This window comes from Bos indicus, chromosome 2 (assembly GCF_029378745.1).
Source record: "Bos indicus isolate NIAB-ARS_2022 breed Sahiwal x Tharparkar chromosome 2, NIAB-ARS_B.indTharparkar_mat_pri_1.0, whole genome shotgun sequence".
Classification (NCBI taxonomy): domain Eukaryota; kingdom Metazoa; phylum Chordata; class Mammalia; order Artiodactyla; family Bovidae; genus Bos; species Bos indicus.
This window is the reverse complement of record NC_091761.1, coordinates 26,310,315-26,335,360: the sequence shown is the minus strand read 5'-3', so window position 1 is coordinate 26,335,360 and position 25,046 is coordinate 26,310,315. Positions and strand designations below refer to the sequence as shown.

The window sequence follows — 25,046 nt, the reverse complement described above, 5'->3', positions numbered from 1 at the left end:
TCTTTATGCTTTCAGTCTTTCCCAGCATCAGGGTCTTTTCCAGTGAGGGGGTCTCTTCACATCAGATGGCCAAAATACTGGAGCTTCAGCTTCAGCATCAGTCCTTCCCATGAATATTCAGAGTTGATTTCCTTTAGGATTGACTTGGTTTGATCTCTTTGCAGTCCAAGGGACTCGCAAGAGTCTTCTCCAGTACCACAATTTGAAAGCATCTATTCTTTCCGCCCCTTGCATTTGCCTAGTACACTAGCGCTTTCCTCACCTCATTTTCTTGTACTATGTCCATTGTGCTCTTAATACTAGTCATTTAATCCACCTCCTTTGACTTCATACCCAGGTAGCTGGCACTGTTAGAAAAATTGTAAAACTAAGCAGACTAGTACATATACACATCTGTGATTTCTTAAAATAGTGGCTCAGTTAGGGTCATGGACTGTGGATATTACTAATCAACTAATTTACCTGTCTTTGATCAGTTCCCTCTCCTAGTCTCCTTAGCAACTATTCCAAATCTTTGCCTCCTCTATCCCAGACTCTTTGCCTAAATCCCAGGATGCCTTTCCCCTCATCAGAGTCTGTTTCTTCCTGACTTGAGAATTTTTTAAATGATAGCTCATGGTGTGTGGTAGGATAGGAAAGGCCATATAAACTGAGGGAAAAGGGAGGGACTAAAAGAGATAGGAGTTGACAGTCAAAATGTAAGGTGTTTGAATTTACTGTTTTCTGATATGGACAGTTGTTTGTCCTTATAAGATAAGGGTGTGTCATGGTAACAGGTGCTAGGATAGAGTAGAGGTCAGAGCCATTGGAGTTGCTGACGTCAAGTAGCTGATGAGGTCATTGAATTATGTAAGATTGGCTGTCTACATGCACATTGAAATTGTATAAGAGGATGGCAAAAGTTGGAGTGAGGAAGAACACGAATCTAGTTACTGAAGTCTTCGGATATTAAGGGCAATGAATGGCAGTAAAAAGGAAGGAAAAGGGGTGATTTCTTTAAATGACCTGAACCACACAGGGAATGCAAGAATAATGATCTTGAGCCAGCACTGGAGGTGAGAAGGGTACTGATGTTTGAGGGATGTGAGAAAATGAGCAGTGCCTTTTTGAGAGGTCTTCTGGGGGTGCTTTAGGAAGGAACCTAGTTTCAGTCAAGACTAGGATGAAGACCTAGCAGTTTAAAAAATTATAGCGACAGAAAAGCTTATCAAAGAATGTCCTTCAATTACTAGTACCTTGTCCCAAACCTTTTAGTACACTCTTCTTGTATATCTTTAAAACTCACCTCACAAGTCTCCTTCTCTGGGAAGCCTTGTTTGTTGGATTTATCACACTGTTGTTGTTTCTATTTGCTTTTACGTTGTCAGTACCTTAAATGAAGATGTCTCTTAACTCTTTTTGCAGTAACATGGTATAGCATTTGACACATGATAGCAGTTTAATATGTGTTTCTAGAATTGGATTTAAGAAGACATAGTGTTAGATTTTTAAGGTCTTGAAGAAATGAATGTCACAAAGTAAAAAAGGTGGAATTCAGTTTTTTGGCCTAAGTATTTGAGATCCAAGATACAGTGAAATGAATAATACGTTAAACAGTTGGGAAACCTAAGTTCATTTGGACATTGTCATTAACTATCTTTGTGAAAGTCTTTCAGTTGTGTCCAATTCATTGCAACCCCGTGGACTATACAGTCATGGAATTCTCCAGGCCAGAATATTGGAGTGGGTAGCCTATCCCTTCTCCAGGTGTTCTTCCCGACCCAGGAATCAAACTGGGGTCTCTTGCATTGCAGGCAGATTCTTTTACCAGCTGAGCTACCAGGGAAGCCCAAATATCTTTGTAACCGTGGGCAAATAAATTCATTTTTTTCTTTTTTGTATCCTTTTTTCTCATTATTTTTGTCTTGTTAGTAATAATGTTTATATTGTAGCATTCATGCATTTACTTTAGTACGTTAAAAACATTTTAAGATTAAATCATTAGGTTAGTGGCAAAACAAGAGAGACTACTGGAAAAAAGAGTAAGATAGTGGTTAGAACTACAGGATAGCAACGCCTAAAAGAGCAGAATAGATGAGGGTGGTATCAGTCAAAAGAAGGAAACAAATGTAGCAGCCTGGATTCCTTCCTTAAATTCTGGTTGGCTAGCATATGTTGTAATCTCTCATGAGCAAGAGTTTCCTCCAAGGCATATTTGCATTATGTATGTTTGTTTCAACTAATTTTTCTTCCCCCTCCTATCAGAAACATCTGAAGGATGCTGAATTAATTCCCCTTCTTATCACTTTTCTGAGTAGTCTAACTAAATCTTTTCCCTACCTGTTAAACCTAAATAAACCTAATGCATCAAGACCAGTCAGTTTTGTTCAACTGTTAGACACGTTAGAAGGTGTATCACATTTTTTTTTAGACTTGAGTCAGTTCAGTCTCTCAGTCGTATCCAACTCTTTGCAACCCCATGGATTGCAGCACACCTGGCTTCCCTGCCCATCACCAACTCCTGAAGCCTGCTCAAGCTCATGTCTATCAAGTCGGTGATGCCATCCAACCATCTCATCCTCTGTGGTCCCCTTCTCCTCCCAACTTCAGTCTTTCCCAGCATCAGGGTCTTTTCTAATGAGTCAGTTCTTTGCATCAGGTAGCCCAAGTTCTGGAGGTTCAGCTTCAGCATCAGTCCTTCCAATGAATATTCAGGACTGATTTCCTTTAGGATTGACTGGTTTGATCTCCTTGCAGTTCAAGGGACTCTCAAGAGTCTTCTTCAACACCACAGTTCAAAAGCATCAATTTTTTGGCACTCAGTCTTCTTTATGGTCCAACTCTCACATCCATAAATGACTGCTGGGAAAACCATAGGTTTGACTAGATGGACCTTTGTTGGCAAAGTAATATCTCTGCTTTTTAATATGCTGTTAAGGTTGATCATAGCTTTTCTTCAAAGGAGCAGGCGTCTTTTAATTTCATGGCTGCGGTCACCATCTGCAGTGATTTTGCAGCCCAAAAAATAAAGTCTGTCACTGTTTCCATTATTTCCCCATCTATTTGCCATGAAGTGATAGGACCAGATTCCATGATCTTCGTTTTCTGAATGTTGAGCTTTACGCCAACTTTTTCACTCTCCTCTTTCACTTTCATCAAGAGGCTCTTTAGTTCTTCTTCACTTTCTGCAATAAGGGTGGTGTCGTCTGCATATCTGAGGTTATTGATATTTCTCCTGGCAGTCTTGATTCCAGCTTGTGCTTCATCCAACCTGGCATTTTTAGGCTTCAGATCAGATCAGATCAGATCAGTTGCTCAGTCGTGTCCGACTCTTTGCGACCCCATGAATCGCAGCATGCCAGGCCTCCCTGTCCATCACCAACTCCCGGAGTTCACTCAGACTCACGTCCATCGAGTCAGTGATGCCATCCAGCCATCTCATCCTCTGTCTTCCCCTTCTCCTCATGCCCCCAATCCCTCCCAGCATCAGAGTCTTTTCCAGTGAGTCAACTCTTCGCATGAGGTGGCCAAAGTACTGGAGTTTCAGCTTTAGCATCATTCCTTCCAAAGAACACCCAGGGCTGATCTCCTTCAGAATGGACTGGTTGGATCTCCTTGCAGTCCAAGGGACTCTGAAGAGTCTTCTCCAACACCACAGTTCAAAAGCATCAATTGTTCAGCGCTCAGCCTTCTTCACAGCCCAACTCTCACATCCATACATGACCACAGGAAAAACCGTAGCCTTGACTAGACGGACCTTTGTTGGCAAAGTAATGTCCCTGCTTTTGAATATGCTATCTAGGTTGGTCATAACTTTCCTTCAAAGGAGTAAGCGTCTTTTAATTTCATGGCTGCAGTCACCATCTGTAGTGATTTTGGAGCCCAGAAAAATAAAGTCTGACACTGTTTCCCCATCTATTTCCCATGAAGTGATGGGACCGGATGCCATGATCTTCGTTTTCTGAATGTTGAGCTTTAAGCCAACTTTTTCACTCTCCACTTTCACTTTCATCAAGAGGCTTTTTAGTTCCTCTTCACTTTCTGCCATAAGGGTGGTGTCATCTGCATATCTGAGGTTATTAAGATTTCTCCCGGCAATCTTGATTCCACCTTGTGCTTCTTCCAGTCCAGCGTTTTTCATGATGTACTCTGCATGTAAGTTAAATAAACAGGGTGACAATATACAGCCTTGACGTACTCCTTTTCCTATTTGGAACCAGTCTGTTGTTCCATGTTCAGTTCTAACTGTTACTTCCTGACCTGCATGCAGATTTCTCAAGAAGGGGATCAGGTGGTCTGGTATTCCCATCTCTTTCAGAATTTTCCACAGTTTATTGTGATCCACACAGTCACAAGCTTTGGCACAATAAAGCAGAAATAGATGCTTTTTTGGAACTCTCTTGCTTTTTCCATGATCCAGCAAATGTTGACAATTTTATCTCTGGTTCCTCTGCCTTTTCTAAAACCAGCTTGAACATCAGGAAGTTCATGGTTCACGTATTGCTGAAGCCTGGCTTGGAGAATTTTGAGCATCACTTTACTAGCGTGTGGGATGAGTGCAATTGTGTGGTAGTTTGACCATTCTCTGGCATTGCCTTTCTTTGGGATTGGGATGAAAACTGACCTTTTCCAGTCTTGTGGCCACTGCTGAGTTTTCCAAATTTGCTGGCATATTGAGTGCAGCACTTTCACAGCATCATCTTTCAGGATTTGGAATAGCTCAACTGGAATTCCATCACCTCCACTAGCTTTGTTTGTAGTGATGCTTTCCAAGGCCCACTTGACTTCACATTCCAGGATATCTGGCTCTAGGTCAGTGATCACACCATCGTGATTATCTGGGTCATGAAGATCTTTTTTGTACAGTTCTTCTGTGTATTCTTGCCACCTCTTCTTAATATCTTCTGCTTCTGTTAGGTCCATACCATTTCTGTCCTTTGTCGAGCCCATCTTTGCATGAAATGTTCCTTTGGTATCTCTGATTTTTTTGAAGAGATCCCTAGTCTTTCCCATTCTGTTGTTTTCCTCTATTTCTTTGCATTGATCGCTGAAGAAGGCTTTCTTATCTCTTCTTGATTTTCTTTGGAACTCTGCATTCAGATGTTTATATCTTTCCTTTTCTCCTTTGCTTTTTGCTTCTCTTCTTTTCACAGCTATTTGTAAGGCCTCCCCAGACAGCCATTTTGCTTTTTTGCATTTCTTTTCCATGGGAATGGTCTTGATCCCTGTCTTCCTGTACAATGTCACGAACCTCACTCTATAGTTCAAAAGGCACTCTTATCTATCAGATCTAGGCCCTTAAATCTATTTCTCACTTCCACTGTATAATCATAAGGGATTTGATTTAGATCATACCTGAATGGTCTAGTGGTTTTCCCTACTTTCTTCAATGTAAGTCTGAATTTGGCAATAAAGAGTTCATGGTCTGAGCCACAGTCAGCTCCTGGTCTTGTTTTTGCTGACTGTATAGAGCTTCTCCATCTTTGGCTGCAAAGAATATAATCAGTCTGATTTCGGTGTTGACCATCTGGTGATGTCCATGTGTAGAGTCTTCTCTCGTGTTGTTGGAAGAGGGTGTTTGTTATGACCAGTGCATTTTCTTGGCAAGACTATTAGTCTTTGCCCTGCTTCATTCCGTACTCCAAGGCCAAATTTGCGTGTTACTCCAGGTGTCCCACTCCAGTACTCTTGCCTGGAAAATCCCATGGACGGGGGAACTGGTGGGCTGTGGTCCATGGGGTCGCTAAGAGTCGGACACGACTGAGCGACTTCACTTTCACTTTTCACTTTCATGCATTGGAGAAGGAAATGGCAACCCACTCCAGTGTTCTTGCCTGGAGAATCCCAGGGAAGGAGGAGCCTGGTGGACTGCCGTCTATGGGGTCGCACAGAGTCGGACACGACTGAAGCGACTTAGCAGCAGCAGCAGCAGCCAGGTGTTTCTTGACTTCCTACTTTTGCATTCCAGTCCCCTATAATGAAAAGGACATCTTTTTGGGGTGTTAGTTCTAAAAGGTCTTGTAGGTCTTCATAGAACTGTTCAACTTCAGCTTCTTCAGCGTTACTGGTTGGGGCATAGACTTGGATTACTGTGGTATTGAATGATTTGCCATGGAAACGAACAGAGATCATTCTGTCGTTTTTGAGATTGCATCCAAGTACTGCATTTCGGACTCTTTTGTTGGCCATGATGGCCACTCCATTTCTTCTGAGGGATTCCTGCCCGCAGTAGTAGATATAATGGTCATCTGAGTTAATTCACCCATTCCAGTCCATTTCAGTTAGCTGATTCCTAGAATATCGACATTCACTCTTGCCATCTCTTGTTTGACCACTTCCAATTTGCCTTGATTCATGGACCTGACATTCCAGGTTCCTATGCAATATTGCTCTTTACAGCATCAGACCTTGCTTCTATCACCAGTCACATCCACAGCTGGGTATTGTTTTTGCTTTGGCTCCATCCCTTCATTCTTTCTGGAGTTATTTCTGCACTGATCTCCAGTAGCATATTGGGCACCTACTGACCTGGGGAGTTTCTCTTTCAGTATCCTATCATTTTGCCTTTTCATACTGTTCATGGGGTTCTCAAGGCAAGAATACTGAAGTGGTTTGCCATTCCCTTCTCCAGTGGACCACATTCTGTCAGATCTCTCCACCATGACCTGCCCGTCTTGGGTTGCCCCACGGGCATGGCTTAGTTTCATTGAGTTAGACAAGGCTGTGGTCCTAGTGTGATTAGATTGACTAGTTTTCTGTGAGTATGGTTTCAGTGTGTCTGCCCTCTGATGCCCTCTTGCAACACCTACCGTCTTCCTTGGGTTTCTCTTACCTTGGGCGTGGGGTATCTCTTCACGGCTGCTCCAGCAAAGCACAGCCATTGCTCCTTACCTTGGACCAGGGGTATCTCCTCACTGCCGCCCTTCCTGACCTTCAATGTGGGATAGCTCCTCTTTTTTTTTTTTTCTTTTTGGGCTTATATACTCTCAGAAGCTTGTCTGTTCTGCTCCAGTGACATGAGCACTGGCTAATCTTTCCAATAGTCACTTATAGATGATGAAAACAGGGCATGGTGTAAGTGGAAGGTGATTCACTCTAATGTGACCTGCTTTTGAGTTATCCTTTATCTTAAATTCACATTTCACATTGATTGGATCATTATTTGAATGTTTCCTCCTGAGAGAAAAGTAGGATACTTGAGCAGTTCATTGGTGATGGCAAGTGTTGCATGATTGCTATGACTGTAAAGAAGTGATTTGATAAGCTCAAGAGTTAAGTGACTTTGTTTTTATGACATGCAGTAGAGATCTTTTTTGTATGGTTTATTTATTTACTCTAAAATGTAGAGATGTTAATTTTGTTTTCTGTAAAAGTATGCATCATATAACTGTATGTTTGTTTCATCTTTTAGAATGACCAGGTTCTTCAGGGCTTCTCAGTGGACAAAGGAGAATTCACATGTCCTCTCTGTAGGCAGTTTGCTAACAGTGTTCTTCCTTGTTATCCTGGAAGCAATGTTGAAAACCACCTTTGGCAGCGTCCTAGTAACAAAAGCATACAAGATCTCATAAAGGAAGTGGAGGAGCTGCAAGGACGTCCGGGAGCTTTCCCAGTAAGCATCAGTGTAAGGCAGAAATATCCTGCTTAACTTAGCTCTGCTTTTCAGCTGTAATTTTTGTTCCATTTCTGTTACTCTGGACCTTCATACATTTAGTAGAAATTGCTTTTAGAGTGTTTCTTTTCCGTTGGTGGTTATTAAAAACAAAAATCAGAGTAATAGAACAAATTATTGCTAAAGGCTATACTTTTCCTTAATATCAGTTGTTATAATTTTAGTATATGCCTTCCAAATCATGAAATTCTATAAGCTTAGATATGGTTATGTTGAAATATTTAAAAATGAAATTAAACGTTATCTATATCTTGCAATGTAAAGCACAGTCTAATCTTTTAAAAATATGTCCATTAGGTATATTAGAATTAAGGTGATATATTTATACACACACACACACTTTGTAAGTATAGATTTACACACATATTTCTGTGCATTAGAGAGGTCAAATATTGTGTATATGATCGAAGCATCTACCATAAGTCAGTCTGTTTTACTGTGAAATTTGATATGAGTGAGCCCATCTTTTATCTCTTTCAGTAGGATTTATTTTTTTGATTTAAATTCTTGACTATTTCATTTTTATCACAGATTTATGTTGTGATACCTGAGAGAAGTGAGAGGTATGCACAGTAAATGCAGTAAATTTGTGAAACCTGTGCATATCTGACTTTTTAAACAAATTCATATTTCAAAGCTACTCCCTTTTCTCAATTGAAGACTAAGATTTGCGTCTCTGTGGTTTTTTCTTTTGCAAATCCAAATTTTTATGTGTTTAAAATATGCTTAAAGTAAGGCACATTAGTATTAGTCCTGAAAAAAATGTGCTTAAATGAAAGATTTTTTATAAGCATGGAAACTTCTATGGTTCAGTTCAGTCGCTCAGTCATGTCCGACTCTTTGCAACCCCATGGACTGCAGCACACCAGGCCTCCTGTCCTTCACCAACTCCCAGAGTTTACTCAAACTTATGTCCATTGAGTTGGTGATGCTATCCAATCATCTCATCTTCTGTTGTCCCCTTCTCCTCCCACCTTCAGTCTTTCCCAGCATCAGCGTCTTTTCAAGTGAGTCAGTTCTTCACATCAGGTGGCCAAAGGATTGGAATTTCAGCATCAGTCCTTCCAATGAATATTCAGGACTGATTTCCTTTAGGATGTGTTGGTTGAATCTCCTTGCAGTCCAAGGGACTCTCAAGAGTCTTCTCCAACACCACAGTTCAAAAGCATCAATTCTTTGGCGCTCAGCTTTCTTTATAGTCAACTCTCATATCCATACATGACTACTGGAAAAACCATAGCCTTGACTAGATGGACCTTTGTTGGCAAAGTAATGTCTCTGCTTTTTATTAAGCTAGCTAATTGGTCATAACTTTTCTCTCAACGAGTAAGCATCTTTTAATTTCATGGGTGTGGTCACCATCTGCAGTGATTTTGGAGCCCCCCAAAATAAAGTCAGTCACTGTTTCCCCATCTGTTTGCCATGAAGTGATGGGACCAGATGACATGATCTTAGTTTTCTGAATGTTGAGCTTTAAGCCAACTTTTTCACTCTCCTCTTTCACTTTCATCAAGAGGCTCTTTAAAATGTCTCTAAGATAAGAGAAAATATTTCTTGATCTGTTTTATTTTGGTATACTAAATATATTTTTAGCTGATAGCCTATATTTATCTGTTTTGATTTTTAAACCTTAATTTCATAGTGTGCTTAAACGATAAACACTGTAGTGTTAGACTATTATTAGAGAAAATGAATATACATAAACTTTTTATATATGTTTGTGTTTTTTTTACAGTCAGAAACCAACTTAAGTAAAGAAATGGAATCTGTAATGAAAGATATAAAAAATACCACTCAGAAGAAATACAGAGATTATAGCAAGACTCCAGGCTCACCAGATAATGATTTTCTCTTTATGTATTCTGTTGCTAGGTAGGTATATATAGTATATACTTTTATATTTACTTAGTAATAATAGTTGATTTTATTGTTTTGTCATTCATATTTATATGAAGAAAGATTGCATATTTTTAATGTGGTTGGCATTATGACTAGTTTTAGAACCTCCGAGGAAGTCTATAAAAGTACAGTTTTCATTTCCTTAGGTGTTTTTATTTTAATAATATATTGGTTTAAGTGTTATTAATCATCATAGGGTATGTGAGGAAAAGTATATTATTCACATCTGGGGACAGATACATACCTCAAAGCATGTGACTATTATATATGAAATATGTTGTTAAGAAATCACTGTTCAAGTCCTGTCAAAAAGCAATAATACTAATAACTGAAGAATTATAATATGTTAAGTACTTTTAATTTCTAAAAAAAGAAGTAAGAACAGTAAGAAAAACTTATTTGGTTTGTTTTAAGCTTGTGAAAGATCTAGTAATATTCTGGAAGACTATAGGTTGTTTAGAAAGTCAGATAAAGGAGAAGAAACTCTTGTTTCCTGATCTCTTGATCAGGCATGTTTTAAACCTTTATGAGTAGCTACCAGAGACTCAAGGAAATGGAGGCAAATACTTATCTTTCAGATTAGGTAGAAATAGTCTAATTGACTGAGTAGGTGTTCAGTACCTAAAAAGTAATTCTAAATAGGAACTTTAGAAAACTTAGTTGAATGAAAATAGAGACACATTAAAAAAATAAATAGGAGAGCTGCAAGTACAGTTAAGAACTTGTAAGCATATTCTGCTGGATCTGATATCGTCGACCCTTGAATATCTCTAGAAGCATACTTGGTATTTTGCCGAAGTAATATTGTAATAGGTAAATTTAGAGAAGTAATATGACTTGAGTCATGCAACAAATTAGTGGTAGAGTAGGACTAGAACTCAGGGATAGCGTTCTTTGTTCAGCTTCTATAAGTCATATATACATGCTGTTCATCATGGCAATTCTCTGCTCCACTCCTGAGTAGAGGGTAAGGAAAGAGTGAATGGTCTCTGTACTCTTTTGAACCTAGGAAAAATGGAACCAGATTTAAGAAAATTGCAACGAGTTAGACCTCAAGATAAGAAAACACTAGTTTTTGGTCTAAGAATGCAAATATTGGACAGAGATTGATATAAAGGGATCTGATGGTTGGGAAAGTAACTTTCTAGTCTGCCATTCTTAAGCTGTTGTTGATATTTATCCTGAATGCTTTCAGGAGAGATATAACAGTTAATCTAACATTTTGTCTCTGAAGGGTTACCAATTGCATACTTGCAGTAAAGTATACTTTATGTGAAAACTAAATTGAATGTAATTTAATTTTGCCTGTTTCAAGGTTTTATAAAACTTCTGTATGATATTGTGGTAATAATGTTGTAGAAGACTGGGATGGATGTAGACTTTATGCTCTCTCTATATCTATATATGTATACATATAAACATACACACACATTTATGTTACTTGTATATTCATGCCTTTGATTTTATTAGGACTGATCTTAAAAGAAAATCCTGGTTCAGTGGGAATGATCTGTATGTGGAATTTTGCCATATTATGATAAATCAAATAATTTGATTTAAATTAATTTGGTAGAAATTTTGGAATTCCTATTTCTTGGTTTTAAATATATAAAGTATTTATAGAATATATTTATATAATTTGTAATAGAAATATTTAGAAAGCTTACTGTGATAATGGGAGACTTTTGGAATCAACATATTTTTGTTTTTCTTTTTTATATAGAAGCAGGGACAGATAGCAAATGTTTCCTAAGGCTGCATGTAGAGAAATGTAGAAAATATACTCTCCTATCTTCCCTTCCTTCTCTGATCCTTAGTGATAAACTCTAAAGCAACAATATAGTGATTCCAAAAGTGAAAGTATATAACCTTTAAAAACTTTATCCTTTGGTTAAAATTACCCAGGCCGTTGTAGTGTTCTTACAGTGAGATTGCATGCCTTCTCTAAGTTTTACTTAATCATTAAAAAGAAACACATAAAACGAAGTGACTGAAAAATTAACAAATACATGAAGGAACAAAGCATGTTGTATTCTATTTGAATAAGATGTAACTTTTTCAAGGTAGTAAACCAGATCTTTACAGTTATCTTCTGCCTACTGTATAATCTTGGTTCATTAAATACTTATGATTATAGATTATGATCATTTTTATGCGTAAAAGGTAAGCATTGAAATATTTAGCAGATTTAAAATAGTTTAAAAAAATGTTTAGAAATAAAATTAATTTCAGTTATTTAACTTTTGAATTAAATGTTGTGATTCTTAAATGTATAGTCATTCTATAGTGTCTGCTACTGCTGCTGCTGCTAAATCGCTTCAGTCGTGTCCGACTCTGTGCGACCCCATAGATGGCAGCCCACCAGGCTCCCCCATCCCTGTGATTCTCCAGGCAAGAACACTGGAGCGGGTTGCCATTTCCTTCTCCAATGCATGAAAGTGAAAAGTGAAAGTGAAGTCGCTCAGTCGTATCCGACTCTTAGCGACCCCATGGACTGCAGCCCACCAGGCTCCTCCGTCCATGGGATTTTCCAGGCAAGAGTACTGGAGTGGGGTGCCATTGCCTTCTCCTCTATAGTGTCTAGTGTGAATGTATTTGTTTTTGACATTTGTAATTTGAATGAGATACAGCCCTAGTTTCCCAGAACTCAATTTCTTCTATCTATATAAGTAATTTTGTTTGCTCTTTGGTGAGCTTAAAGTTTTTGATGTTTAGAAACAAAATATTTCTAGTAGGTAACTAGCATGTAAAGCTTTTTCTTTTAATAATTGTTTTCAAGGTTTTTTTTTTGGTAGGACAATATGTTTCTCTTTGTTTTAAATTTTATTTGTATGGTTAAAGCCTTGGAGGATTTTCTGAGGGCAGCAAGAGAAGAAATTGTTGGAATGGTCTCTTTTTGTCACATTGAAATTAGTCAAAATTACTGTATTCAAATTTTAATGTATTTCTAAGAAGCATTTTGTTGCAGTTATCAGTCATTCAGATGGATTATGGAAAGTTAATTTTGGGGAACAAAGCTTTCTCCATTTCAATGTCAATTTATTATTTCATTATTGAAATAATGAATCACACTAATTCGAGTAATTGATTTTTCTAAAGATTTTGGACCCAAAGTTATATTTAGCTTAGAATTATTAGTGAGTAGTACTTAGCCTGTATATAGTGAGAAACATGGAAAGAAGGTGATATATGAGTAACTGAATGTAGATGGAGAGGTATCTATAAGATCTGAGTGGATGAACTGTTCAGTAGAGTGAATGCACCTTGCTTTATACATTGGTTGTGTTGTAAGTTTAAACTTTATAAACTAATTATATTTGAAATAAAAAGAAAGATTACTAAAACGCAAATTGTGAATGCTTTTTATTTTTAATTAGTTTGTTTTTAATTGGAAGTATTTAAAAATTTTTATTTTTCTTGGAGTATAGTTGCTTTACAGTGTTGTTAGTTTCTGCTATGTAGCAAAGTGAATCAGCTATATGTTTACATATAAATCCTTTTAAAACAAAAGGAAGGATCAACAAGATAGAGAATAAATTACAGAGACTAGAGAATATTATCATTGGTTACATATCAAAACAAAGTGAGGGTCAGTTCCTGGGAATTTTTTGAACACTTTCCTAGGTACCATCAGGGATTTAGAAGCTGTATTTGAAATGGCTCCTGCTCTTCAGGAATTTACAGTTTAGTTGGAGAGACAACTGTTTAAAATGGAATATATTTTGTTTAAAAATATATATCATATTGAGAAAGTGCTACAAAACTTCAAAAGGGAAGATGAGCTGACTGAAATATAAAGTGTGTAGAAATGCTTCCTTCCTGTTCCAAGAAAAGGGAGTAGTTCTCCCTAACTCCTGCATAAGTTAGAGCTTGAGCTGAGTATTTGATAATATAGGCCATGCCATGGTATGGATGAAGATGTTTTCTTCTCTGAGAAACAAAATTACCTGGTCAACTAGTAGGGGCAGGCCCAGGCCTTGAACCCACATTATATGAGTATGTATTTCAGTGTCCCTCTGTGTGTATGTGTTCATACACACATTTATTTTTCAAATTATAGCTCCAAAAATATGTTAGTGCCAAAAACGGGGTAAAAGGGAAAGCATACTTGGAGAAGCAAAAAAAACTGGAGCATAGTTGGAGTTTTTGTACGGGTATGTCTAGGTGGCCACCATGATAGGCTTTAAGCAGTCTTGCTCATTTTTCTTTTAAATACAGAGATTTTCTCTTTTTTTTTTCCTCCCTTCCAAACTAATTTGAATGTGTTTGTGTTAGGAGATATAGAAAGTTGTGTCTGCTTCTCTCCAGGAGCAAAAAGGCTTGAAAAACTTCTGCATCCAATACATCTTTATTTTTATATCATCCATTCAGGATGGCAGAAACAATACTATTTTGATTTTCAGCAGTGAGGGAAGGGCAGACGTGGGGCATGTGACACATTTGTGTATTCTTTTGTCTAGCAAGACTTAAGGGGCCAGTTTTGTTATAAATTAGATAAGGAAAAGCTGATTGCTAGGACTTCTGACATAGTGATTTTTTAAAATTCTACATACTATTCTAACACTTTGGATAGGTATTTTTTGTTTTTTAACTCAGAAGAAATGTTGTACAGGAGATCTTACAACCATAATCTGAAGTTAACTAATTACATTTGGCAGTTTTCTTTCAAGTATCCTTTAAAAATAAAATTTCTGGTAACATGTTTATCATCCTTTAAAATATCTTATTTGATGATAGAATAAATAGACTTGTTCTTGTACTTATTTTTTAATGAATACTTTTGCAAATTATGCTGAAATAAAAGTTGACATTCTGGTTCTGACTTTCATTTGTAAGAATTAATTGTGTTTCTGGTTAGCTCTGTTAAAAGTACTAACTAGGAAATCTTAGTTTTTATAAGAGAATATAGCCATTAATTTTTTTCTACAGATTAGGCAACTGAAGATTTGTGAAAACAAAATGTATTGATCTCATTTATATTCCCTTGATGAAGGAACACATGCTGGTCTCCGCTCGCTTTCTGTCCACTAATATGAAATCCTTGTCCCTGCTTCCTTGCTGGTAGGTTTTTAGAAGTTCAGTGAGCAATGCAAATCGCCTGAAGGGTGGAAAATTCCCTTGTCACACAGATGCCCTTATCAGCAGCAACCAGATGGAGCTCTGAGCAGGAACATTATCAATGTTAAATTGCTTTTTCTCCCCCCTGAGTAGAAAGGATTAAAGCATTTCTTTAGAAATGGGTGGCAAATATACAGATTTAGAAATATTAATATTTTTAACAGTTTGCATTTATAAGTTAATACATGAAAATAATGTTTCAAAACACGCTATGTTCAAGATACAGCCAACCATCTCAAAGTGTTTTGTTTTAAATAAAACAGGGTACTATTCTTTCCTGAATTCACTTGTAAAGAGTAAGCTTGAAATGTTGCCTTTTTTTTTTTTTTTTTTTAAGATAAAGGATATCTCACTATTAGTGTCATATACATATCTTGAATATAAACTTGGTTTATTCAGTTTTAGTTGTGGCAAGTAAAGGTGTGTTTAAGTTTGTTAATAATGTAGAAGTAAAAATACACACAATCACTCAATTTTCATTTATTATCAAAATTAATTGGCTATTTTACTGTTACTGCTTTTGAGTAAATCTTTAGATTCTGCATCAGTTTGATTTTTGAAATGTCAATCTACTAATTATTGGTATTCTTTAAGCTAATAGTTGCTAAATATATTGTAATTCCAGATCTATATGAACAATACTATTGTTTAGCAGTGTCAGTAGTTATATATTTTAATAAAACTATAATTTTAGAAGTCTATAAAAGAAACTGCTGTTAATTATATGTGTTGTTCATATCCACTTTGATGTTAGTGATTTTGTTTCTTAATATTGGTTTCTATATGCCATCTAAGCTCCAATGAGTGATAACCATTTCTCTGATAGAAAAAATTGGTATGCCCTTGTGTTTTATATGCCAGTAACCACCTAATCAGAGGCTGACAGAGTACAGATTCTTCAGATTCATATGCAGGTTTTTGAAATGTGTTGCAGTTTTTTTCCTTAAGGCATAGTTTTTAGTATTTGCCAGCAGCTGGGATTTTGCAACAGTTACACTCTGACGTGTGCAATTTTGCAGGTATAAATATGAACATATGAGTAAGGGTAGATAAATTGTTCCCCTTTTTTATTTCTAAGAATCAGATAAAATATGATTGTTACTGATATTGCATAAACCATAATTTTGCAAATAAAGTTGAACAACTTTATTTAGGTTAATTCAGACATGTCAATAAGACAAAAGTATTGCTTTAACCTAATGACCGAGATGCATTTTAATGCTTTGCTTACAGAACCAACTTGGAACTTGAATTAATTCATCGAGGAGGGAATTTATGTTCAGGTGGTGCAAGTACAGCTGGTAAAAGGTCGTGTTTAAGTAAGTATTAAGCAGTGCTAACTTTAAAAAAAATTCTAATTATGTCATGAAAGCACATGCAGGCAAAGTGGTCTTTTAGTGTATTTTCAGATTCTTTTTATGTTTTGTATAATCACTTTTAATAGTGATTCTATGCTTTAAATCATTAATCTTGTACTTAGAAGAATCATGAATATTTAGTTCTTTATATACTGTGATTACTCAGTAAGTAAATGTAATTAATCAGAATTACATTGGTTCAAAATTAAAAATACATTATTCTCAACTATAAATTGTCCTCAAACTTAAATTCTTTTAAAGAATTTTTATGTTGTGTGGACTTAAGAAAAACTTTTTATAGACAATTTGTGTCGCCTATGGATTGTAGCTGCTATTAATCAGTAAACAGATTTGTACTGTATTTTGATGTATACAAATATATTAAAATGGTAGATGTTTGCTCTTATTTATGAATATGTTAAAATACTAGTAATTATTTAAAAACCAATATAAGTTTTAAAAAATATGTATATTATTTTAGAAAGATACATATGTAATTTTGGAATTATTTCAAAGCAAAGTACTGATCAAAAATACCTTGCAATTTCTAATAAAAAGATACTAACTTGTGTGAAATTTAAACCAAGTTAATTTTGAAATTCTTACTAGTTGTATTAGATTTTTGTGTTATCACTTTGTACTTAGAAGTTTAAGGTTTTAAAAATTATTGTTTACTAAGTATTTAATCTTTATTAACCCCTTGACATAGGCACTTAAACACTACTTATACCCAGTGATTTAATATGTTTTATAGGGGAAGCTGTTGATAAATCTGAGTACTAGCTTCTAGTCTATTTGAATTTGTAGAAACTATAATTTCGCTTTTATTCTTTCTTGTTAATTTGTTGTTTGGTAGTGGTTGACTTAATAGTTCAGAAACTGTTATATTAGAAAGTGTTTAGTAAAGGAATTTTAGTTTTATGTTCAAAATCTACTTTTTTTCCCCTGAGGTACTTAAATTTATACAGAGGCTTGTAAATGGTGAATTTATCCAGAGTGCTAAAATTAGCACTACTAAAATTAGTAGTAAAATTACTACTAAAATTAGTAGTAAAAGTCTAACAGCATCCACTTCAGTAATCACTGTCAATTTTGTTTTGAATTATTAAGTTGATAGTTACTTCCAGGCTTCTGTTCTTTTTATTTTCTAATTTAGTGAATATGAAATTTCAATGTGACCGTATAGAAGCGGTCATGATGAAGCTTACCCTAAATACAAGTTAATACTGTTTTTAGTTTTCTTCTTTTCCTTATCAATTGTGTTAGCTTCCCTCCCAACTTTATTAAGATATGATTGACAAATAAAACAATTTATGTATTTAGGTTGTACAACATGATGGTTTTGATTTTAGTTTTCATATGACTTATTATTGTGCAGCTACTTATGCATTACTTATCCTATTTATTTGTAAAAGCAGCTCTGTGAATCATGTGTGCAGAAAGTTATATGTTCTATAAAATCACACTATATTGCAAGTATATAAACTTAATGTATTTATTATTTACTCAAGCCTTACTCATACCTAATTTAACACAAGAACATACTGATGGTATTTCATAGATTCCTATGAAATAGTAGATCAAATATCTCATTTTTTCTTCTTCTAGTAGTTCTCTAATGGTATTAGTAAATAAAAATTCTCATTTCTCTGGAGTCTGCTCATAAGTCGATATTTTCCTTTTCCCATTCATTAGTTTCTATCCCATTCATTAGTTTCCCTCTTAAATATATCATTTAAAAAAGTCTTGTCTTTTTTTCATAATATTCTGGTGAAAGAGAAAATGCTCTACTAATTAAGCAAATGATAAAGAAAGTTACACTTTTGGAATAATGTTCCATCACAAATTCCTGATGAAATTGAAGTTTAGTTTAGTCAAAAAAATATTTAATAAATATTATGTGGAATGGTTTGTGTAATGCCTGATATATAATTGGGCTTCCCTGGTGACTCAGATGGTAAAGAATCTTGCCTGCAATATGAGAGACCGGGGTTCAATTCGTGGGTCAGGACAATCCCCTGGAGAAGGGAATGGCTACCCATTCCAGTATTCTTGCTGGAGAAACCCATGGACAGAGGAGCCCGGCAGATTACAGTCCATGGGGTTGCAGAGTTGGACACAAGAAAGCAACTAACACAGTGAGAGATAAATATGAATGGAGACACACACACACACACCACACAGTGAGGGTAGGTGGAGAAGGAGATTGTTCTGTTAACCACAATGAAAGCAGAAAATATTATCAGCAAAATTTATACTGAAAAATCAAATTTTCTTGGAATAATGCTTTCAGCACTTTCATATTCAAATAAGTTTTTTAGTATTGAGCTAAAATGACCAGTACCCAATCAGAGTAAAGGTTCCTAAATACGTATCTGGGAAATTTTCCACAGTAAAAAATGAGCATTATTAATTCACATAGCAATGTACTATGGTATTTTAATAATACTTTACATTTGTACTTTTAAAGTTTATAAAGTACTTTCACATAAATTATTGTCTTTAGAATAATAATGTGAAATAGATGTTATCTCTTTTTCATAGAAAAGGAAACTGAACTTCAGAGTGATTGCATTGCCAAGTCATACAGCGGAAAATGTCAAAGCTTGCAGTTGAACTCAGCTCTCTGACATTAAATTCAATTATGTAAGACATATCTCTTACCCTTAAGTGTCCCAAAGGATGCAGTACCTTTACAAACATTCATCCATGGGCTTAGTCACTGCACACTGTTACTGCACACTGTTGCCTTGGGATCTTTTCAGGCTCTGCCATGCCATCTGTCCTGCTATCTTGCTTATCTTTGCCAGCCTTTCACTCTGAATCTTATTTTGTGTTGGACCACTCCTTTAGACATTTTCTCAAATCCTTATTCCTTCTTTGGATACCATGGGTTCTCCTTTATTTTTCACCAGTTTGCTGGCTGGTTCCCTCTTACTCCTTCCCCCTTGATCCGTGTGGATCACCTCGCACATACAGCTCTGCTCCTGATTCTTAGGTCAGAACTCTGGACCGCCTCTTTATCCACTGGAAGCTCAGGCATTAAGGACCTTGTATTCAACAGATAAAACTGGTTCTAGATAATGTAAGATATAAAGTGTTAAGTTCTAAAGTAGAGTATGGAAAAAGTTCTAGAAAATTTGGAAGTTTGGGATCGTATCTAGCTTGTAAAAATTAGTGAAGCTTTTGATGTTTCTGAACAAGATTTTGAAAAATAAGTGAATTTGGAGTTTTTGTTACAAATTAGTGTATCTACAGATAAGTACCACCAATTTGGTTAGCAGTAGATGTAGGACAAAGCAGATGTAAAATTGAAGGCATAACTTTCTTATTAAGAATAATGTTTTATTAAAATTACGAGGTTAATTTATTCATTCAGGTGATTGGAAAAGAGACATGAAACTCCATAGATTCCAGTGAAGTTCACAGGCTTTCAATACTTTTGTGCCATGATATTCTTAGTGTATTTCTCAAGTAGAAATTGTTAGAACAGTGACTGTGGTGGGGGGTGGGAGGAAGCGACATCATTGATAAATTGTTAATATTGGATAATTTTTTAAAATTATCTTTAGTTAGATCAACATTTTCCATATCTTTGGGTTTTAGCTTTCTGCTTATTACTGTAGTTGAAGCTACAGTTCATATCACAAATGGATTTCATGATTTAATAGAAATAAAAATTAAACTTCAGTCAAGAAAGCTTAAGACAAACCCTTGCTTTGACATTTTCATTTGAGGAGCTTTAAATTAATTTTGACATAATATATAATCTTTTCAAGAAATGATGCATACTGTGGGGGACTGCCCCCTGTGTTTGTTATTCCTAGGAAGGAATCCAGCTTGACGGTGTGCATGCAGCATGCAGCTCAAAATAGTTGCTCAAAGATAAATTTTTGGTGAATTCAGAGTTAAAATTATTTTGATGTTAATTTCACCCTGCAGTAATACTCCATAAGGATATTTTTAAATACTATCACAAAATTGCTATTCAGTAGTCTCATCTTATTTTTTAACAGTGGTAAAACCTTGATATCTATGGCTTAGTAAGGTCTTTTTCAGATTGAAAAACTATGAATTCTACAAATAGGTTGAATCACAACTTTTGTTCTATTCTTGTTTGTTACCTCGTAACAAGAAGAAAAATTTGGCCACCAGATTATTATAATGGTCAAAATGCATAAATGAATGTAAAAATGTAGAAATTGCCTTCAGAATCCATTCTTCATGAGTAGGCAGATAGTTTAATGGCAGCCTCATTTAATCTCATGGATTCTGTTCCTCATAGTATCCAACCAGAGAATTGTTGTAAGAACTTAGTTTTACCATAGACTATAAATCTCAACACTACTGTTTCTACTACTTCAATACTACCATTATCAAATTGGGGATGGGGGTGGTTAAGGAGACCGGAAGCAAGATAAAAGTTAATTTTCAGCCTAGTCTTTTCTTTTTTAAGCACCTAATTTATTCTCTTGGCCTGTTAAAAGGTGGGGTTAGAAGGAGAAAATGGGATTTATTCCCAAAGATTGATACAACTTCTTTATTGAAAACTAAATACATTATTAATGTGGGGAGGCCTGGTTAGAGATGTGGTTTAAGATTTTGAGCTAAGAGCCTTAGAGTGATTTCAGCTGTTCTTTAAAGTCTTTCTGCAGGTCCTGTACTTTGTGGTGCAGGTACTAGGCCTTTCTGTGTTAATGGTATGGTTATTTCAGGAACTAAGTACCGCAGATAATCATTTCCACTATCAGGCCATAGGAGTCCTAAGATCTTGCTTGGCTTAGGGCAGGGCAGTTCCTCTTCAGCAGTGCAATTAGAACCCTCTCCCCTGTCCCTCGGGAGAAGACAATGGCACCCCACTCCAGTACTGTTGCCCGGAAAATCCCATGGATGGAGGAGCCTGGTAGGCTGCAGTCATGGGGTCGCTAAGAGTCAGACACGACTGAGTGACTTCACTTTCACTTTCCACTTTCATGCATTGGAGAAGGAAATGGCAACCCACTCCAGGGTTCTTGCCTGGAGAATCCCATGGACAGAGAAGCCTGGTAGGCTGCAGTCCATGGGGTCGCACAGAGTTGGACACGACTGAAGCAACTTGGCAGCAACCCCTGTCCCTCATCTTAAATGGGATGCTTAAATTAGATGTGGATTCATGGAGTATGTCTTCTTTGGTAAGGAAGAGATTAGGAGTCCTAAGAACTGACCTTTTTCTTTACCCTTCATAGGACTACCTATGTGTGGAGGCAGAATTGTGCACCTCTTCATATTGTCCTATGCCATGCTGTAGAGGTGAAGGGGGAGGCTGGTCACCTAAACCTGAAAGTAGGAGAAGAAAATTCCATGAAACTAATGCTATGATGCTTGAGGTAACCAGAGAACAATGGCATAATATGCCTGGGAGTGGAGGCATAGTAACTGCAGGAGAAGAACCCAGCATGAAAAGTCGAAGTACTAAACACAGCCTTTTCTTTTGGTATTTTTGAATTTTCACAAGGGATAATTAAAGCAAAGCTCATCTACTTTAACTTGTAATTGTATATCCCTTTATTAACTAGGAGCAATAGAGATAGAAATAAAGAGGTGGGGGTGGAAAGGAGCAACATAGAATACAGTGTTGGAAGAAACACTGGGTTGGAATTAGAAGATCTGAATTCTAGTCCTGTTTGTTATCTGTTGGACTACAGGAAACTTGCCTGACTTTTTACCTTGCAGTAGAAATGGGGATTATGACACCTGTGCCGACCATCTACCATATCTGTCATGATTAATGACAGATGATATTAAATGCCAAATGTTATTAGATACGTGAGCTAAAGTATTTTATATATGTGTTTGTGTATAATACATACACACATATATATAATTTTATTATTATTGATTTTTTTCTCAATCCTTTAAAATTCCTAACATAACTGCCACTTTATTCCCTGTCTGCCTTGGCTGAATTGCTGAGCGGTGGGGCAGGAAAAGCTGAGTCAGCTCCTGTTACTCAATGGCATGAATTGCCTGTTTCTAAGGAATCAGAGCTACAGATCTTCATCTTCAAGTTGTTCCCAGACCTCACCTGCAAGTTCTCTCAAATTTTCATGGGTAATTTCTCAGGCCTGTGTAAAGGAACCAGGGGAATCTGATTCTTGTTTGAAACATATACCCACACCAATTACATTCATCCCAGGATAAATGGGTCAGAACCATTTCCTCACTTTGATTATTCAGTTACAGAGAAACTGAGATTTATTTTTCATGGTAATATAGAGTCATTTGGCTAGTTAAAATTTTTTTCATTCAGTTCAGTTCAGTTGCTCAGTCGTGTCTGACTCTTTGTGTCCCATGAACTGCAGCGTGGCAGGCCTCCCTGTCCATCACAAACTCCTGGAGTTCACCCAAACCCATGTCCGTTGAGTCGGTGATGCCATCCAACCATCTCGTCCTCTGTCGTCCCCTTCTCCTCCCACCCTCAATCTTTCCCAGCATCAGGGTCTTTTCAAATGAGTCAGCTCTTCGCATCAGGTGGCCAAAGGATTGGAGTTTCAGCTACAGCATCAGTACTTCCAGTGAATATTCAGGACTGATTTCCTTTAGGATGGACTGGTTGGATCTCCTTGCAGTCCAAGGGACTCTCAAGAGTCTTCTCCAACACCATAGTTCAAAAGCATCAATTCTTTGATGCTCAGTGTTCTTTATAGTCCAACTCTCATATCCATACATGACTACTGGAAAACCATAGCCTTAACTAGACAGACCTTTGTTCACAAAGTAATTAATGTCTCTGCTTTTTAATATGCTGTCAAGGTTGGTCATAACTTTCCTTCCAAGGAGTAAGTGTCTTTTAATTTCATGGTTGCAGTCACCATCCACAGTGATTTTGGAGCCCAGAAAAATAAAGTCAGCCACTGTTTCCACTGTTTCCCCATCTATTTGCCATGAAATGATGGGACTGGATGCCATGATCTTCGTTTTCTGAATGTTGAGCTTTAAGCCAACTTTTTCACTCTCCTCTCTAACCTTCATCAAGAGGCTCTTTAGTTCTTCTTCAGTTTCTGCCATAAGGGTGGTGTCATCTACATATCTGAGGTTATTGATATTTCTCTCGGCAATCTTTATTCCAGCCTGTGCTTCCTCCAGCCCAGCGTTTCTCATGATGTACTCTGCATAGAAGTTAAATAAGTAGGGACACAATACACAGCCTTGACGTACTCCTTTTCCTATTTGGAACCAGTCTGTTGTTCCATGTCCAGTTCTAACTGTTGCTTCCTGACCTGCATACAAATTTCTCAAGAGGCAGGTCAGGTGGTCTGGTATTCCCATCTCTTTCAGAATTTTCCAGTTTATTGTGATCCACACAGTCAAAGGCTTTGGCATAGTGAATAAAGCAGAAATAGATGCTTTTTTTTTCTTGACAAGTATTTAAACAGTGATAACTGCAGTGATAGAATGAAAATCTTGAATGATCTAGAAATGCAGGCAGTTAAGTTTACCTTAAGTAAATTTTATCAGTGGTACAATTTTAAACAGAAGCAGTTTATAAAAGTCATTAGGATAACTCTTCCCTTTAATATGTATTTCCATCTTAATTCAGACTTAAATTGAAGAAAGTAGGGAAATCCACTAGACCATTCAGATATGACCTAAATCAATCACTAATACAGTGGAAGTGAGAAATATATTTAAGGAACTAGATCTGATAGATAGAGTACCTGGTGAACTATGGATGGAGGTTCATGACATTGTACAGGAGTCAGGGAGCAAGACCATTCTCAAGAAAAAGAAATGCAAAAGAGCAAAATGGCTGTCGGAGGAGGCCTTACAAATAGCTGTGAAAAGAAGAGAGGCGAAAAGGAAAGATATACCCATTTGAATGCAGAGTTCCAAAGAATAGCAAGGAGAGATAAGAAAGCCTTCCTCGGTGATCAATGCAGAGAAATAGAGGAAACAACAGAATGGGGAACACTGAGATCTCTTCTAGAAAATTAGAGATACCAAAGGAACATTTCATGCAAAATGGGCTCAGTAAAGGACAGAAAAAGTATGGACCCAACAGAAGCAGAAGAGATTAAAGAGAGGTGGCAAAAATACACAGAAGAACTGTACAAAAAAGAACTTCATGACCCAGATAATCACAATGGTGTGATCACTCATCTAGAGCCAGACATCCTGGAAAGTGAAGTCAAGTAGGCCTTAGAAAGCATCACTACGAATAAAGCTAGTGTAGGTGAAGGAATTCTAATTGAGCTATTTTAAATCCTAAAAGATGATGCTGTGAAAGTACTGCACTCAATATGCCAGCAAATTTGGAAAACTCAGCAGTGGCCACAGGATGAGAAAAGATCAGTTTTCATTCTAATCCCTAAGAAAGGCAATGCCAAAGAATGTTCAAACTACTGCACAATTGCACTCATCTCACACGCTAGTAAAGTAATGCTCAATATTCTCCAAGCCAGGCTTCAGCAATACGTGAACCATGAACTTCCAGATGTTACAGCTGGCTTTAGAAAAGGCAGAGGAACCAGAGATCAAATTGTCAGCAAATGCTGGATCATCGAAAAAGCAAGAGAGTTCCAGAAAAACATCTACTTCTGCTTTATTAACTATGCCAAAGCCTTTGACTATGTGGATCAGAATAAACTGTGGAATTCTGAAAGAGATGGGAATACCAGACTACCTGACGTGCCTCTTGAGAAATCTGTATGCAGGTCAGGAAGCAACAGTTAGAACTGGACATGGAACAACAGACTGGTTCCAAATAGGAAAAGGAGTATGTCAAGGCTGTATATTGTGACCCTGCTTATTTAACTTATATGCAGAGTACATCATGAGAAACGCTGGGCTGGAGGAAGCACAAGCTAGAATCAAGATTGCCGAGAGAAATATCAATAACCTCAGATATGCAGACGACACCATTCTTATGGCAGAAAGTGGAGAACTAAAGAGCCTCTTGATGAAAGTGAAAGAGGAGAATGAAAAGTTGGCTTAAAGCTCAACATTTAGAAAACAAAGATGATGGCATCCAGTCCCATCAC

General features: G+C 36.7%; 1 protein-coding gene across 1 annotated transcript in view; it reads left to right on the top strand.

The window, feature by feature from the left end:
- Positions 1-25,046, top strand: part of UBR3 (ubiquitin protein ligase E3 component n-recognin 3) — a 205,850-nt gene that overhangs the window by 146,762 nt on the left and 34,042 nt on the right. Inside the window, exons 28-30 of the mRNA XM_070803519.1 lie at positions 7,391-7,591; positions 9,387-9,523; positions 15,902-15,987. Coding sequence (XP_070659620.1) covers positions 7,391-7,591; positions 9,387-9,523; positions 15,902-15,987 — 424 coding nt within the window. The remainder of the gene's footprint in view (positions 1-7,390; positions 7,592-9,386; positions 9,524-15,901; positions 15,988-25,046) is intronic.